Here is a 16,971-nt window from a genome sequence, read left to right on the forward strand (position 1 = left end):
CAAACTCCACCATAACTTACTTCCAAAGCTTTGCTCCTCACACCCAGAAGACTGACTGAACTTGATAACTTGTCTGGTCTTATAAAATAAATCTCAAAAAAGCAGAAATTTTAGCCCCCGTCTGGAAGTCTGAATGACAATGAAAAAGGCCTGCTGCTCAAGCCCCATGATCCCAAGCTAACTGGCATGGGCCAGCCCTGGCTTTTAATTTGCTGTATAGACATACCCTAAAAGGGAGCACATTCTTAGGAGTGAAGTTAAGCCATGATTTGGCACAGCATTTAAATAGGTTCATAAAGCTAAGCACTCACTGAAACCAATGCTTTGCCAGACTGGACCCTTAGTGAGTGGCATGAGCAAGTAATTACTACTCAACATATCACTCTACAGTTACTGGACTAGAACTAAAATTGTTGAGGACAATTGGCTAAACAGGCAATGGGAGCGGAAGCTTCAGCACAGAGAGCACAGGCCACTGGCTGCACAGAGGTGTGGGGCAGGGAGGAGTCACCCTGTGGCCTCTTATTCCCTTTAGACATGTAGTGGGCTGTGAGGTTGCACCCAAACCTGATGCAGTGCAAGGGATAGGCCTGAACCAGAAACACTCTGGTTCTCTGTCCCCTGCATGCCAGGTACTCCCCCAAGCCCCAACAGTAAGCGAGAGGGACAGCATCTCACACCAAGGCCGGCCCTACCACCCGATCCAGGTGTGGGTCAAGCAGGATCAGCCCAGCAGGATGCCAGTCTGGAGGAGCACACTGAGGGGTTCCAGGCATGAGGTGAATGGGTTCTGTGTGGGGCAATTTGGGTGTGAATGGCTCCATGGGGCCTCTGGATGTTTGTGTGGGAAGGTGGAATCTGGATGCACAGGGTCCAGATGCATGGGGCTCAGCAAGAGATAGGGATCCAGGTGAAGGAAGCTGGGATTCAGCAGGGGGATATGGATGCTTAGGGCATGGGACTTGAGGGGTGAAAGCCCAACTGCAGTTGGCTGGGGCTCAGTTGTGGTGGTGGGGGCGGGACTTGAATGCAGCGGTCAGGTCTTGGACCCAGGTGCATGACAGTTGGGGAACAATGAGGGCAGGAAGCAGAGGCTGGTGTGTGCGTGCAGAGCTTCCTGCAGTTGGGGGAAAGCTCCTGGGGCTGAGTCTGACCTGGCTCCAGGAACAGCCTGGGCAAGTGAAGTGGAAATTCTGTACCCTTGCCAGGATTAGCAGCTGGAGTCCGTTACAAAGAAGCAGCAACTGGCCAGGTATCCAAGGCCTGCCCCTCTCTTGCCCCAGGTACACTGTGTTAGCGAGCAAGAGAGACAGACAGTCTTGTATACATGCCCTGTCCCACCCCCTGAGGAAGCGATTTACATTTTCTCTGGCCACTCCTGAGGTCTAAACCAGACAGTTGAAGACCACTGCCCAGGAGGGGTGCGTGAATCAATTATCCTGCAGTGAAAACGTTAAATCTGCAGGGGACATTAATTACCACCCCCAAAGTAGTCCCAGGACCAACATGCCAGTGGTGCCCTAACTTTTCCACCCGCACTCCCCTACCAATAATGGAATCCGTTTGCATCCCTTCTCCATTACTGCTCAGCAAAGCAGCTTGGGCTGACAGCAGAGCTAGGAGCACAACTGGAGATGGGGGACCCTGCAACTGGGGACTCATCGGCACCTGGAGCATGTCTGGCAATGCTCCCTCCCTTTCCCCTTAGGCCCTGCCTGCACCCAGTCTTCCACTGTGACCCACAGTTTGAGGGCCACTACAGTATATATAAAACAAAACTTTCAGGAAGAGTTGGTACTGATCTTATTTGGGTCATTTCTCCTAAGCATGGAACAGATCTAGTAGTTTATGTATTTGCAACAATTTGATTTCAGAAAGCTTGTGTCATGGAAATACAACACTTCAAGTTAGTGTCATGGCCCCTTCAAGCTGTATCAAATGTTAAGTTTGCAAATGCAAAACCCTTAAGTTTTTGCAGACCAAACTGTAGGACAAATAACTGAGGAGATCTCAGCCATTTCAAAACTATGTTCTACACAGAAATATTAGGACTTGCTCAAAATAACCAATACTGAACTAGAATGCAGTGGCTTATAAAAGAAAGAGACCATTAAACTTGAAAAAATCCTAAAGCCTGCAGAAGGTGTCAAAATACTAAACAAGTTATTGAATACTGAATGATCAGCACATTATAATACACTATATTCTAACAAAAGATGTGGTAAGTTAATTAGTCTAAGCATTATTTTAAGCAGGTGAACAATACAGAGCTTGATTATTTCAGTGGTGTAACACTGGAAAGATGTATTTTCTGATACTACTATATAAGAGAACTTCTCACACTTGAAGTTACACGAGTTTCAGTTTTATATTCATATTTCCATCTTAATGCTTTTTTGGGACTGTGCAGTGCACTGTTACAAAACAAATCGAAGATTTTGTGCTTAGGTAAGAGATTACTGCATGTTAACGACACACAGTATTCTGTTCGTAAAGTGCATGGCTAGCCATTAAGAAAATACTAGTAAAGCATTGTTCTTCACAGCAGGATGTGTGATGGGAGAACTGCATCTTGTCTCTTCATGCCTAGTTAAAGGTGACCAGCAAATGAAATAAACTGTGCTTCTGCCTTTTTGCCTCTTTTTGGATGTATAAAAGCAGCCTGAAAAAATATTTTCCCCTACTTGTTTTCTATTTAATTTCACATTCATAAAAAAGGAGGAGAAGAAAGGATTCAAGTCTCACAACGTCAAAGATGAAAAGAGGCAGGCAGCAGTGTCTGCAGCCCGGGGCAGTTGAGAGGAACTGAGCACATAGTCAAAAGAGCGTGAATGGAGTAACGCAGCAACCGCGCATACATGGACCGGCTGGACACAGCTTTGAAGAGTCTCCGATCTGCAGCACCAGGATGAAGGACCCACGGGCACATCACTCGAAGAAGTGTTACTGTCTTGCGATGGTGTAGGTTTATACATTCAGAGAAGGGATTTTTAGTCAGAACAGTGGGCTTAAAAACAAAAACAAAACAAAACCAAACCACAAAACCCCCCAGTCTCCTAACTTCAACAACTAATTAAACTTTGACTCTACTCAAAGTTCAGCAGGTCACACCCCTTCTATTAAAGAAAGGGCTTGCAATAACATCATTGCATCCTCCCACCACTGGTCTTCCAGCGAAGTCAGAGACTTCACATTCCCAACATTTCTAGGTGGGGGGAAAAAAAGGGAGCAAACTCCCTCCTTTGGTGCCTTTTTAAAAGAAGGATAACAGAGAACTTTTACGTGTTCTTTATATATAAAGCAGAAAAAGGGCACAAGCCCAATTTAAGAAATCTGCGGGTCATTTAAGATTTAATAGTTAGCACTCATTACTACTTTCTTATAACATACCTTGTACTGCAAGAAGCTGTTCTTCTGTGGTCCAACGGGCATTGATTTTCTGATTCAACTATTAAAATTAGAGAAAATGCATACTGAGGTCATTCCAAAAACGTTGTAAAATATCTGAAAGTTATAAAATATTTTAATGATTGAAACTGATTGTCTTACTGTAAACAGGGAAGATTATCTAAAACCATTGTTACAGAGTAGTAATAATCTTCACAAACCTAAAGACATTGTTCCCCAACCCTAATACTTGTGACATGTTGATGAAAGTAGAAACTAATTAGCTGACCATTTTACCAGAAACGATGGTTCCTAATGGCACATGATCCAGCTCCTTAAGCCTCAGATGTAACTACATTAACCTCACTGCCTCTGTTGTCCCTCTACTCACTGCCACCTACTTCCCAAGTTACAAGATGGAGGAAGTCAGCAAAATATGATTTGCTCAAGAGGGAACCCATACACAGAACTGCAAGAATTTTGGGTATTCCAGTAAAATTGTTGCTGAAATACCAACAGTGCAGTAGCAGATGACTCAGACCTGTGTGTTAATGTTTTCTACCAATCCAAGTGCAATGCTACATATTCTACTACATTATATTAATTCACCTCAGGAGGTTTGAATTCTTCAATCCCACCTTCCATTTTCTGTTTCAGTGCACTGTTTACTTGTTTAGCATTCTGAACCTTGATTTTTTTTTTTAAAAAAAAAAAAAAAAGAAAGAAAAAATTAATCAGATCCACAAACAAAGCTGATCACTTTATACAAACATCTTCACTAGGATTGCCATACTTATGCATCTTAATGCTCTAATGCTTCTCTACTTTAAACTGCTGATTCACAGACAAATCATATTTTACCCTGGACAGTGAATGAGAGAAGAAACTAAGAAAGTATTCTTTGAAAGGCTGGTTAAGATTTCCACCAGGATTACGATAAAACGGAGGAAGATAAAAAGCTAACTTTTATAAAATTACAGGTCTGTATAGAAAAAGGAATATTACAGGATTTTCATTTGTTTCTCTTACACTTTTATTACTTGAGAATAATTCTACACACAAGTTATTTCTCAGGCTAGGTTTTTCCTTCCCTAAATAGAAGTCTAAAAAGTGGTATTTCTTGTTACCTTCTTGTTGCAGACTGCTTTTTACTGACTTTAGATTATGATATCCTTGATATAGTTCATTTTGGAATTATGACACAATTAAGTTGGAGAATAATTTTTCTGTACAGTGTACTTTAACTCATCACTTGCACATTACTAGTAACAAATTAAAATGGGCTGAAGCAATGCACAGGTGAACACACACATCAGAAATTGGATTTGCATGGCTAGTTTGACAGCATGTAAGTGCTTGTATGCATGGAAGAGCATTTAGCAGTGATAGGAAACCTAAGCAATGAGTGAGTCACGTGAGTGGCCCACCTCCTCCTCAGGGGGCTGCATGATTGTTGCAAACAAGAAAGTCTTTCAGGATAAGGTAGTTTTGCTAGCTGCACTTGAGTAACTCAAATTTGTGGAGCGTACTGATTGAACCATAGCAGTGCTCTGATCAGATGCAGAGCGAATGCATGGCTCAGTCAATGTTGCCCGCAAGAAACATGTACCTCATTTCACGTCTTTTATGTGCATGTCACCAGCAAAACTGATAAAGGAAAAACACCTACGTGGATGGAAACCTGCAGATTCTGGCAACCTTGCATAAGGGCAACTGTAAACAAAACATCTGGTGGGCCACACACAGAACCACAATGGGCCACGTATGGCCTGTGGGCCCCAGGTTGGCCACAAACGGCACAGACTATAGAAATAAAATCCGTTGCATTTGGTCCCACCACAGAAAGAGCTGCACCCTTCTAGCATTTAAAAACAGATAGATACATATGGATCCATGATTTTCCATTGTTTTGACAATTTCCCCATCCTCTACACACTAAAAAAAGTGAATATACAATAAATGTATCACTTGCATGCCCATTAGATTTTATTCACCTTGAAGTGAGATAAAGTGTTAAAATGCAGTAAGTTTGATTCACTCCCATCTAAAAATTAAGTAAGTGCTGAGAAGATTAGTCCTTTACAAGAATTAAATGTATAGTACATGTGTTTTTTTTAAGAAAGGAAGTCCTACGTGATTATAGCCTCAATAGTGGGCAATGGTAGCATTAAAACAGGAGAAGCTATTTTTAACCTACAACTTATCAGTGAAAAATTAAACAACATAGGAAAAATCAGTTCAGGTATGTGTTGAAGCAACAGATATATGGATTTCAGAGATCTCATAAAGAGAGGGATTAGGACAGTGGTTATTCACTGGTGGCCCAGTCAGCATACAGCAGCAGCCCTGTGACAGACAATCAATCACAGGAACAAAAAGAGTTCAGTGCAAACAAAAGAAGACAGGTGACCCAAAATACCTGGCGCTTCAATGAAATTAGCTCCATGTCCAGCTGTCTAAGAATTGTGTTGGCTGCATTGGGGCTACAGGAAACCGCTACCACATCTTCCTGAGTCAGATACATGCCCTTCGGTGGACGACATTTTGAACGCTGAGAGTGATGGCGATGCTGTAAACTCTGATACTCTCTTCTACCCAGTCCTATTTTACTGGTCTGAACAGGTTGTTCATTATTGCCCTTAAAAAGTTGGAAGGGGTAGGTGATTAAAGTATTCAACTTTTAAATATAATTCAAGCATATTTTACAGTTTACAAAAAACAAAAACCACACACCCAGGCCATTTCTACAGATATCTGAAAAGGGCATGAAAGCTGTACAATCCAGTTATGTTCGCACGTTAGTTGTTGGATAGTCTTTGTCAATCTTTAACTTTGTAACATTTCTTTCAAACCTTACAGAGTATAGTTTCATTACAAAAACTATATTTTCAGTTAGGTTAGAGAAATGTTAGCACACAAAACTATGAAGAATAATGAAAAGCAGGACTGTAAAAGGGTTCAGAAAGAATTAGATAAATTCACAGAGGATAGGTTAATCAATGGCTATTAACCAGCATGGGCAGGAATGGTGCCTCTAGCGTCTGTTTGTCAGAGTCTGAATATGGATAGCAGGGAGGGATCACTTGATGATTATCTGTTCTATTCACTCCCTCTGGGGCATCTGGCATTGATCACTGTTGGAAGAAAAGATACTGGGCTAGATGGACTTTTGGTATGACCCAGCATGGCCGTTCTTATGTTAGTGGAGTTTCTGAATCAAACACTTTTTTTTTTTTTAAAGTTACAGGTTATAAGAAATGCTGTACATAAACGGAGGCTCCTGAATCTCCATATAGTCCGTATAAAAATAAGGTTACGAAGACAAGCATAAAAACTAGTTAAAAAAAAAAACTATCAAATTATTGTCTTGCTGCAACAGATATGTTTCACATGAAGATTTCTAGGTCCAGAATGAACTCTGTCAAATTATGAGAGCACAAGAAAGAAACACACTCTACATAGCTTGGTGGTTAGAGCTCAGGTTCAAGTCCCCTATATTGACTTGAGAACAGAGTTTCCATCCCAAATTACTCTGCGGGCATTCTAATTCAGAATGAACAAATTTGGAAACATTTAATTATTTAATGAAATGGAACTGTTTTCTGGACAGCCCTGCCAAATTCCAGAACGAAACATTGCCTGTGCAACCCTAATTCTTGTCCCCACCCTGTGTCTGTGTGCATTACGACGCTTCCTTTAATAATGTGATCACAAGCTGGTTTTCCTTCAGGACACCCTGCTTCATTCAAACCACAGGATTTTATCTTCATTGTTCAGTGTGTGGCTGTAAGCCAAGGTGAGGCAAACTGCAGCCCATGGGTCACCTCTGTCCATCAGCTATTTTAGTTGGACCCCTGAGCTCCCATTGGGAACTAGGGTTGGAGGCTTGCCCTGTTCTGTGGCTCCACAAAGCAGCAACACTTCCCCCTTCTGGCACCTATATGTAAAGGCAGCCAGGATTCTCCATGTGCTGCCCTGCTCCAAGCAGCACCACAGCTCTCACAGAACGGGAACCCAGGCCAAAGGGAGCTCGTGGCGTACATGGAAAAGCCAGAGCAGCTTGGCCACACCTCCACATGGGAGCCAGATGCAAGGGGGACATACCACTGTTTCCAAGAGCTGCCTGAGGTGGTAACTATTGCCTGGAGCCCTGCACCCCAGTCCCCCTGCACTCTCATCCCTTTCCAGCCCTGATCCCTCTACTGCCCTTGGAACCCCCAGTGCCAGCCAAGGGCTCCCACCTACATCCCAAACCCATCATCCCTAGCCCCCCAACCCCATTTTCACAAGCATTTGCAGCCCTCCAAACAAACAACTTCCATAGCCTGGAGTGGACCATGGACAAAGAAATTATGCGTCAACCTCTATGGGTCTCATTTACAGCATACTATTTAACTCTTACTATGAATACAATTAATTTCCTTATGGGCTTTTCTGAAGTGCTCATATATACAGAGAGATCTTGGATACACAGTATTCAGGAGCTTCACAAACAATTTATTCTCACAAAATTCTTGTGGGTTGAAGTATTAACCCCATTTTACAGATGGAGCCTAAGGTCAAAGGGTAAAAAATAAATATTCAGGTGCCAATTAAAGATTTTTTTTGCATTGTACAGTACCTGAGACTTTCTAATCCAGTGTCTATTGACTAATGCAATCAATGTACATCTGCAAATTGGGAACACCTCATTAGAAAGCATCTTTGGAAATATTTAGCTAAAATGATTTGCTCAGCATCACACAGGATCTGTATGGCAGAGGCAGGGATAGAATTCAGGGCAGCATTCAATAATAATGCTTAACATCTGAGTACTAAAACCATCCTCTCTAGTCCTGCAACCCCCAAACTCATGCACAACACACCTTTCAACTTCTACAACAAATGAGGCAGGGGTCCTACAGACAACAGCCTCCTTTACTACACAACTCTGATTCATCTCCAAAGCAGGCCCATCTGGCACACTGATGGAATGAGGCAGAGTTCCTGTGGAAAAAACAGTATGTCATCTTGTAACTGAAGTCTGTCAATGCATATGCACAAGACTGTCGAAACAGGATTGTGTGGACAATCCTAATTCAGGCATTTCCTAACTTAAGTGTGTTGGCTTTTGCAACTTAAATAATATTTTTAAATAGTTTGCAATTTCCTAGGTTTTAAAAGGAACACCAAAAAAAAAAATCCATCAAAATCATACACCATGGCTCATCAGCCAAGTTGGAACCTTCTGATTCATCACAGAGACCACTGCCAACTATGCTGAAGTAATGACAGTAGTGATAGGCTGTCATCCTGTATGTGAACACACACTGGAAGGGAATGGGATCCACTGTCAGATATTCCCCGACATCAGAAGACTAGTAAAATTCAAGGAACTCCAATCTGACTTCAGATGTGCGGGGTGAAGGGATGTCCTAGAGGGCACAGACTTCTGCCCTTATTCCCGCAGGCCTGATCTCTTTTGCTCAGTGTTCTGTAACCTACCCTTTTCTAGTCCAGTCTTTTCACCCATCCCTGGCTCCTGAACTCAGTCCCTTTCTCCTTTGTGTACTCGGCCCGCTTCTACTCTTCAAGCTTCCTATCCCAGTCCCATTGCAAAAATCCTCTACCTGCCTCTCTGCACTGACTGGCTCCTAATTCCAGTTTCCCTCTCTAGGATCCTAGCCAAATCTTGCACTTCTAGCACCTTGTCTAACTTTGTCCAGCCAGTGCCAAGTCTCCCTCCACATGTCAGTTCCTTATTTATTCAGTTTAATGTTCCAATTTTTCAAAAGCTTGTAACTTTGCAAAATGTGCATGGAATTTCACAGGCACAACAAAAAAAGTATCAACTGCTTTATTTCAAATCCCTGCTTACAAAGCACAGGGGGCACACAGGACTACATTTTAAAAGGTACTTAGATTACCAATACTGAGCATAGCAGTACTTAAGGCTGTGTCTAGACTAGCCCCCAACTTCAAAGGGGGCATGATTACCAATGAAGCACTGCAGTGCATATGCAGCACTTCATTAGGGCTAAATCTCCCCCTCAGCAATTTCAAAGTGCCCACTTGCATGTAAAGGAGTACCTGAGGAGTAAAGGGACTTCAAAGTAGAAGCTACGCACAAGCCGGCACTTCTCCCCTGCAGCAACTTCGATTTAGCCTAATGAAGTGCCCTAATTTTAGCCTAGTGCACTACAGCATGTCATTAGTCATCTCCCTAAACCCTCATTACCATGCCCACTTCAAAGTTGGGGGCCAGTCTAGACACAGCCTAAATGATTTAAGAGCCCACACTTCAGTTTTAAAAAGGAGTTAGGCACATAGGAGTCGAAATCTGACTACACCAAGGACAGCAACACCTAAATACTTTAACAACCCTGGCCCTACAGAATTTAAAAAGAGGTCACCACATTATTCCCTAGTTTTGGTCTCTAGACTAGCTGAACCATTTTGGCTAAAAATTTTCCAAAAACCTAAGGCAAAGACCCTGGATGTTTTCCTCTTCCTCTGCAGCATGGGTCACCTGCCAGTTTAAACTATAGTAAAGGGGAGATTCTTTGCAAACTGAAGTCCATCAAACCATGATTTAAAGAATTAAGTAACTCATCCAGATGTTACATATCTATTACAGGGATGGGTGGGAAAGGTTCTGAGGGCTGTAGTGTACAGGAGACAACTACATGATCACAATGGTCCCCTTGTCACCTTAATGTCTGATGGCACAGCTGATAGTTTCATAGTCAGCTATAATTATATACAGAAAAAGTTGCAGGGTCAAGTACTCAAAAGCTAGGAAGTGCAAAAATCAAGGCTCAGAAGTTAGTGCTGTCAGAAAGAAACCTTAGACTCTGCAACCTAATGAATGTCCTTTTAACTCTGCATTTACTAGGCACTTCTCTATTATCTTAGTTAAAGACTATTAAATTAATTCCTGAACTGCTCTACAGGTGCTGTGGGGGAAAGGGGAAACTCGAGCTCTTCTCAAATCAGCTTACCTACTTCATCATTTATAGGACTATCACTATTCCCTTTCAGTTTCCTGCCATCCCATATTGTATTTTGTATCTGCATATTGTATTTGTTCCTACTTCCCTCTCCTCTAAGTCTAATATAGATTTTCCCCTTCAACTAATACGTTTGTCCAACCCAAAAATCAAGATTTATTTTGTAGTCTGTTTCTAGTTCTAGCTGGCCAGTTCCTACAAACTTTTTAGTTATTCCTCATTTAATGGCTCAAATGCAGTAATTCATGAAAACAAATGCAGTAATTCTTTAAAAGTAGCTTGCCCTCTTACTGAGGTGCAATGTCCAAAAGAGATGACATTAGAGCACCTCCCCCATTAGGAAGGGAGAACAAGAGAGGCAGAAAGAATTTCTCCAATAGATTTATGCCCTACCACTTCCAACAGCTGCTGAAGATCACACACCACCACCATACAGTGGCAAAACTGGGACATAAAAACCCACATTTCTGGGCTCTCAATCCAGTGCTCTGTCCTGTTGGACCACTCTGTTTCAAGTTATTTTTGGCAGAAATATTAAGTCGCATGAGCAGCATGATTCCCATGGTGTCTTTAAAACAAAGACTTGCTAATTTTAGATGTTCTTGCTTGCACTCAAAAAAACCCCATTATTTTCTTAACAGCACATATTTTAACATTTAGAAAATGTTCTCTTCTCTGTGGTATGGAAGATCCAAACATGATCAAATAACTAAGGAAACTTATGACGCACAAAGTGCTGTAAATTTGTATAATTCTTCCTCTAGATTTTCTGTTTTAATAATCTTTTGAGTCTTATTTGCAAGAACAGCAAGTAAAGGGACATCATTTGCTAGAGGAGGCTGTGAAGGCCAGCACTCTAACAGAGTTTAAAAAAAAAGAGCTTGATAAATTTTTGGAGATTAGGTCCATAAATGGCTATTAGCCAAGGGTAAAGTATGGTGCCCCTAGCCTTTAGTCAAAGGCTGGAGACAAATCACTTGATCATTGTCTTCGGTTCACCTCCTCTGGGGCACCTGGCACTGGCCACTGTCGGGAGACAGGATACTGGACTGGATGGACCTTTGGTCTGACCCAGTATGGCCGTTCTTATGTTCTTACTCTTCTTACCGTAAAGTTTTCAAATATTAAAGATACTTTTTCAGATATCAAAAGAATTTCCTTCCCTCTTAAAAGGGCAAAGTAAGATCACATCAACCATAATTTCTACTAGAAAAAGGTATTAAAACAAGTGAAAGATAGATATATCTTCATTGCTTTGAATGAAAAGAACATCTACTGTGAAAAATACCACATTGTATTTGGTATGTAGTTATTCGGCATTGGTAAGAAAGCGGAAAGAGTATTTGACAGGATAAGACCTGAGCTATTCTCTGAAATTTCTTCTCACTGGCTGATCAGCAATTTATTTCTCTCACCAAAGAGGGATATGCTACATAAAAACATAGAAATGTCTCAGCAAAAGAAACAGTAAATGTTAGCTTCATTCAAAATCTTCTATATTTTAAACATGATATGGGACTTCACCATGTTGCTAGTTACCTTCTGTACAGAACATACAGAAAAATTACCAATATCAGTTTTAAATTAGCATGTTACCTCCTTTTTGGTTTCTTTTTTGGGATCATAATCACTATCGTTTCCGTCCATTGGATGTGCTTCTTCCACATCATCATCACTGAGGACAGACAAGAGATAAGTAAACACAGTGCTATTAGCCCTGTTAATCCACTATTTTTGCAAATGCTATCATACCACTAACACATGCTCTCAATGTTAAAATTATACAACAGATCTGAGTTACTATGATTTTGGAATTTCTTTTTAAGATGTTGCGCACCCTCGAAATTCTTTCCTTTTATTGCTTGTGTACGGTACCACAATTAAAGCAACAAAATCAGAAAAATGCTACAGAAAAGACCTGGATCCAAGCTCATACTATTCAAGCAGTAGCACTTCCAGTGAAACGAAGAGGGACAAAACCCCACACAGGAAGTTCAGTATGTCTCTAATAAATGAAAAGTCTAACTAGACAAAGTAAACTGATTTGATTTTGCAGTATTTAAGTGACAAGGTCCCTAGTTATTTTGAATTTATTTAAAAGGCTTGCCTCCTTAGGATGATATGTAGTCAGAGTCTTTGCTGCTATTAAAAAAATCCTAAACAGACCTAAAAACTATATTTATCATAAAAATGAAGAACGGTAATTGCATGTTAAGTTTTTTTTAAATTGAAGCTAGTTAAAAGGTTTCAAACATAATAAACCACATAATACAAGTAAAACAGTATTACTGGACACCATCAGCAATTTGTATTATTACCTTTTCCTTCCTCACTGATCCCACCCCCAATCAAAAACTTCCACATCTTGTTTCACAGGATTTTTTTTCCCCCACAAGATAACTTAGTAACCAGCATTTTGCCACATTTGTCAAAGAGCTATTTACTTCCTAGAGCTTAAGTTTAAAACAAAACAGTTTGTCTGATGAATGCCAGTAAGACTAAACTAGCATACGCTCACCATTAGAAATGGTCCCTCCAGGTTAGAGTTGAAGCACATCATCAGGAAATGATGCTATAGCCGTACTTAAACAAAGAACTTAATTCTCAGGCAATTATGTATATAAAAGTGCTCAACTCACCTGTCACCTTGATTATTTCTGTTAGCTAGTTTTCGAGCCTGCCGATCCATCAAGCTTGTCCTAGAGCGAGTTTTTTTCCATGAATAGTAATATTTTACGAGGCTTGCAATAGTTTTGTCTGGAAGCTAGAAGAATTGTTTCAAATAGTAAAAAAGATAAACTATGTAAACTAGCAGCTGAAGCACAAATATCTCACAAAAATTCTTATAAATACTTTATTAATTTTCCAGGCATTTAGAGAAAAATGTTTTCCCATTTAAAAAACTCTCATGCCACTTTTGTAAATAAATTGAGAGAGTTTTGACAGCTGTAAGGGTTGAATAATATAGATGCAAAAACCGAATTTAAGTTTCTTAGACTATGTCTACAATACATGATAAAGTCAATTTTAAGGCAGTTAGCTTGATTTTACAGTGTCACTGTCTTCACTGTAAATACCATTAGGTCAACTTCAGGGAGCACTCTGGTTGATATTATAACACCATCAAAAAACACCTTGGGAGTAGTGTCAAGTTTGAATTTAAAAGTTCAAATTAAGACTAGCGCAGAAACACTATGGCCTTTCAGAGGGGCTATGGTAATATTGCACTTTGGAATATGATAATGAGGCACTTCCAGGAATATGCAGCACCTCATTAGCATAATGGTAGCCACACGCACTTTGAAACTGCCACGTTCAAAAATGCACGCTGCCAGTATAGCCGGGAGCCTTTCTAAACGACCCCCCTGATTTCAAAAGCCCCTCCTTCCCAAAACCAAATGGGAAGATGGGGCTTTCAAAATCAAGGGGCTGTTTTGAAAGGCCCCGAGCTATACAGGCAGTGTGCATTTTTGAACGTGACAGTTTCAAAGTATGTGTGGCTACCATTATGCTAATGAGGTGCTGCATATTCCTGGAAGTGCCTCATTATCATATTCCAAAGTGCAACATTACCATAGCCCCTCTGAAAGGCCATAGTGTTTCCGCACTAGCCTTAATTTGAACTTTTAAATTCAAACTATGTTTCGAAACATGCGCAGCTGCTAATATGCCAATGATCTGCTGCAAATTCATGGCAATGCCTCATTAGCATATTCCAAAGTGCCACACGCGCATAGCCCCTCCAAAAGGAGGAGCTAGTGTGACCACAGCTGCAGTCTTCAAATCAACTTTATTAACCTCCAGAGGTGTCCCACCTGTATCCCACAATGGCCCACAGTTGTCAGCTTAGGCCAGTTCCATCCTTGCTGCTCGGGAAGTCAGTAAAAGGAAGCCCACAAATTTGAATTCAACACCAGCAAGCCCTGGAAATCTAAGAGATGCCCGGAAGCCTGAATTTCTTTTAGCCATTGCATCACATCAGTAGCCATCTCTTGCCATCATGAGTAATCAGGTTTGTGATCTCAGTTCTCAGGGTCAAAAGAGAACTCCAGCATGGACCCATAATAAGATCATGGATCTCCTTGATGTTTGGAGAGAGGAGTCAGTGGAGGGCAGACTTCGAGTGTCCAAGCACAACATGGGCACTGATTAAAACATTTTTTTTTAAAATGGGATGATCGACAGAGGTTAGTCCTGAGATGCCCAGCAAGGCCAGGTGAGGATGAAAGAACTCTGGCAGGAGGAAGAGGACAATGGAGAGAAGGACAAGGGAAACCAGTGGGGGTCTAAGGAAGCTGTTTCCCACGGCTTGAAGCTCTTCACCCTTGACCTCGAGCTGATCTCCTTTACACCATTCCCTGAAACTCCAGGGCCCAGCTGCTCTGGTGGGTATTTTCTTCCTAGAATGCTACAAGTGGCTTGCAGCTGGATTTAGATATAGGTTTTTCTATGGATCTATGCTCCTCAGAACAGCATTTTAATATTTCTGAGGGGGTAGATTGCTTATCCTTTTTGGAGATCTCCAGGAAGGCTTCATCCAGATGCTCTTGTATTTTTTTCCCCACAAGGTTTTTCAGCCGGCCTGACTTATTGCAACTACCATAATAGCCCACTTTGCGATGCCAGGCAAAGCAGATAATGATCTGATATCATGGCACCACACAGCATTTTGGCAAATCTTCCAGGCTTGAGCTCACACAGTATGAGCACCTCTTCTTTTCTGCCATCTGTTATTCCTATGAGAGTGATGGCATCTTTGGCAACCTAAAGGAACACGTGAACTTAAAACTGATTTCTTTGTAATGCTCCATGACCTTTTACATTTCCCTGTACTGCACTGCTGCATCACGTGGCTGGTGGGCGCACTATCTTCCCGCCTCCACGCAGCTGGCAGGTTCTCCTGGCCTTCGCCCCTCCTATCACTCTGCTGGCTTGATTGGGAGCCACCGATAAATGTTTTTTCGCCCGTGCCATGTGTCTAGAAAACTTTCCCCCACCTTTGTACTTTATATGGATCCCTCCCCACCCAGCTGGCCATGCAGCTGGAATCAAACTCTTCCCCCTTACCACACAGCTGCCAGGCTCTGTGGACCCTGGCATGTCCAGCACAGGCAGGTTTTCCTCGCAGAGGATTGCTCCAGGGACCGCCAAGAAAACATTTTCCCCTGCTCCCAGACACCAGCCAGCTTCCCCTGCTTTAACCCTTCCCGCCACACCTCCAATAAAGTAGATGATAGCTTACCATTCCCCCAATGAAATGGCATGGCTAAGTGATGGCTTGTACAATGCAGAATTTGATCCTTGTCACCCTTAAGAAGCCAAAAGCAGCCTTGCCAAAAGAAAATGTCACTGATTGTAAAGATAATGGGTAAGTGCTTTACGTGAACTATATCTCAATTTTGACCTTTGTTTTCCAGTAGACATCCTCAGTGTGGGAGACAGGGCAAGGAAGCACTAGAAGTCCAAGCAGAACCTTATCCCGCAGTAGCTGGAGCTGGCTGAAATAGCATCTGCTGCCAGCCTGAGCGCCACAGCACAGCAGCAGAAGAGTGTCCTGGAGTTCAGGAGAGAGCAATCAGCACTCCTGGGAGGACACAGCACAGTTCCTCATGGCTGTGAGACCAAACCGAGGTCCTGCGTGCCTTGCTGGAGCTGCAGAGGGACTCCCTAAGCAGTATTCAGTTTGCAGGCTCCACTCCCTGCTGCCTGGACTCCCCAGAATCCAGATTGCCCACCGTCCCCCCCCCCAAAAGACACACACACACACTGTCACAGTCCCTGAATGTGGGAAGTAAGGGAAAGGACAGTCTGCTGCTCCACCCCCAAGACCCACTGCAAAAAGTTGTTCCAACTCCCTTGACACCCCTTCTTTTCCCTGCCACTTAACCCTCTCCTGCCAAATAAATGTACTCTTTCATAAAAAGACAACCATGGTCTGATTTATTGGTTCACATGTGCGGTAGGGTGCACATATCATTGCAAGTAGGCCATCAAAGGGATCTGGACAGAGGTGGAGAGGGCTGATAGCACAGCTGCCTGCCGTTACGCAAAGGTCCACAGAGGACTCATGGCAGACGGACGTGGGGGGGGGCCCCGCAAAAATCGGGTCCGAGAGTGGGTTCTCGGTGGTGCCTGCAAATCACAAAGTTCCATAAAAGCGGACTTGTGCATGCGAAAGTTCTGCACCCACTGCTGGTCGTCCCAGATTTCCCAAACCAATGTAGTCCCACCAGTGTGTGCTGGTTTAATGAATCCAAGACGGCCGCTCTACGTTCAGCAATGCATCCAGGGCAGCTAGCATTCCTAAGTTCAGGGTCTGCAGTTAACTGATCTCATCTCCACCCTTTTTATCCACAACTATCATCTCAGCCCACTGCCCTCATTGAGGCAACGGTGTGACATTACTCGAAGTGGTCATAATGGCCTGTGCAACGACTTGAAGCATTCAAGGATCCATGCTCGAGCTCTGCCAGGATCTTCTGTTCACTTTTTGCATGGTTGGTGGGTGCTCTAAATTCTGGAAGAGTGCTTTGCATTCTGAGATAGCAACAAATACCAACAAACAACTCCCACCTACCCCCGCTGCAAAAAGTGG

At 42.4% G+C, this 16,971-nt stretch overlaps 1 protein-coding gene across 6 annotated transcripts in view; it reads right to left on the minus strand.

The window, feature by feature from the left end:
• The window catches only part of RCOR3 (REST corepressor 3), a 35,852-nt gene that overhangs the window by 5,648 nt on the left and 13,233 nt on the right, over positions 1-16,971 (minus strand). For 3 of the 6 annotated variants that reach the window (XM_074989570.1, XM_074989567.1, XM_074989569.1), the window contains 6 exons: positions 15,781-15,930; positions 13,016-13,140; positions 11,973-12,051; positions 5,807-6,025; positions 3,997-4,074; positions 3,391-3,448 (listed from right to left, as the gene is read on the minus strand). In XM_074989570.1, coding sequence (XP_074845671.1) covers positions 3,391-3,448; positions 3,997-4,074; positions 5,807-6,025; positions 11,973-12,051; positions 13,016-13,140; positions 15,781-15,930 — 709 coding nt within the window. Of the gene's footprint in view, positions 1-2,745; positions 2,947-3,390; positions 3,449-3,996; positions 4,075-5,806; positions 6,026-11,972; positions 12,052-13,015; positions 13,141-15,780; positions 15,931-16,971 lie in introns of all 6 variants that reach the window. The other 3 variants (XM_074989572.1, XM_074989568.1, XM_074989571.1) reach the window with 2 other exon arrangements.

Source organism: Carettochelys insculpta, chromosome 3 (genome assembly GCF_033958435.1).
Source record: "Carettochelys insculpta isolate YL-2023 chromosome 3, ASM3395843v1, whole genome shotgun sequence".
NCBI classification, from domain to species: Eukaryota; Metazoa; Chordata; order Testudines; family Carettochelyidae; genus Carettochelys; species Carettochelys insculpta.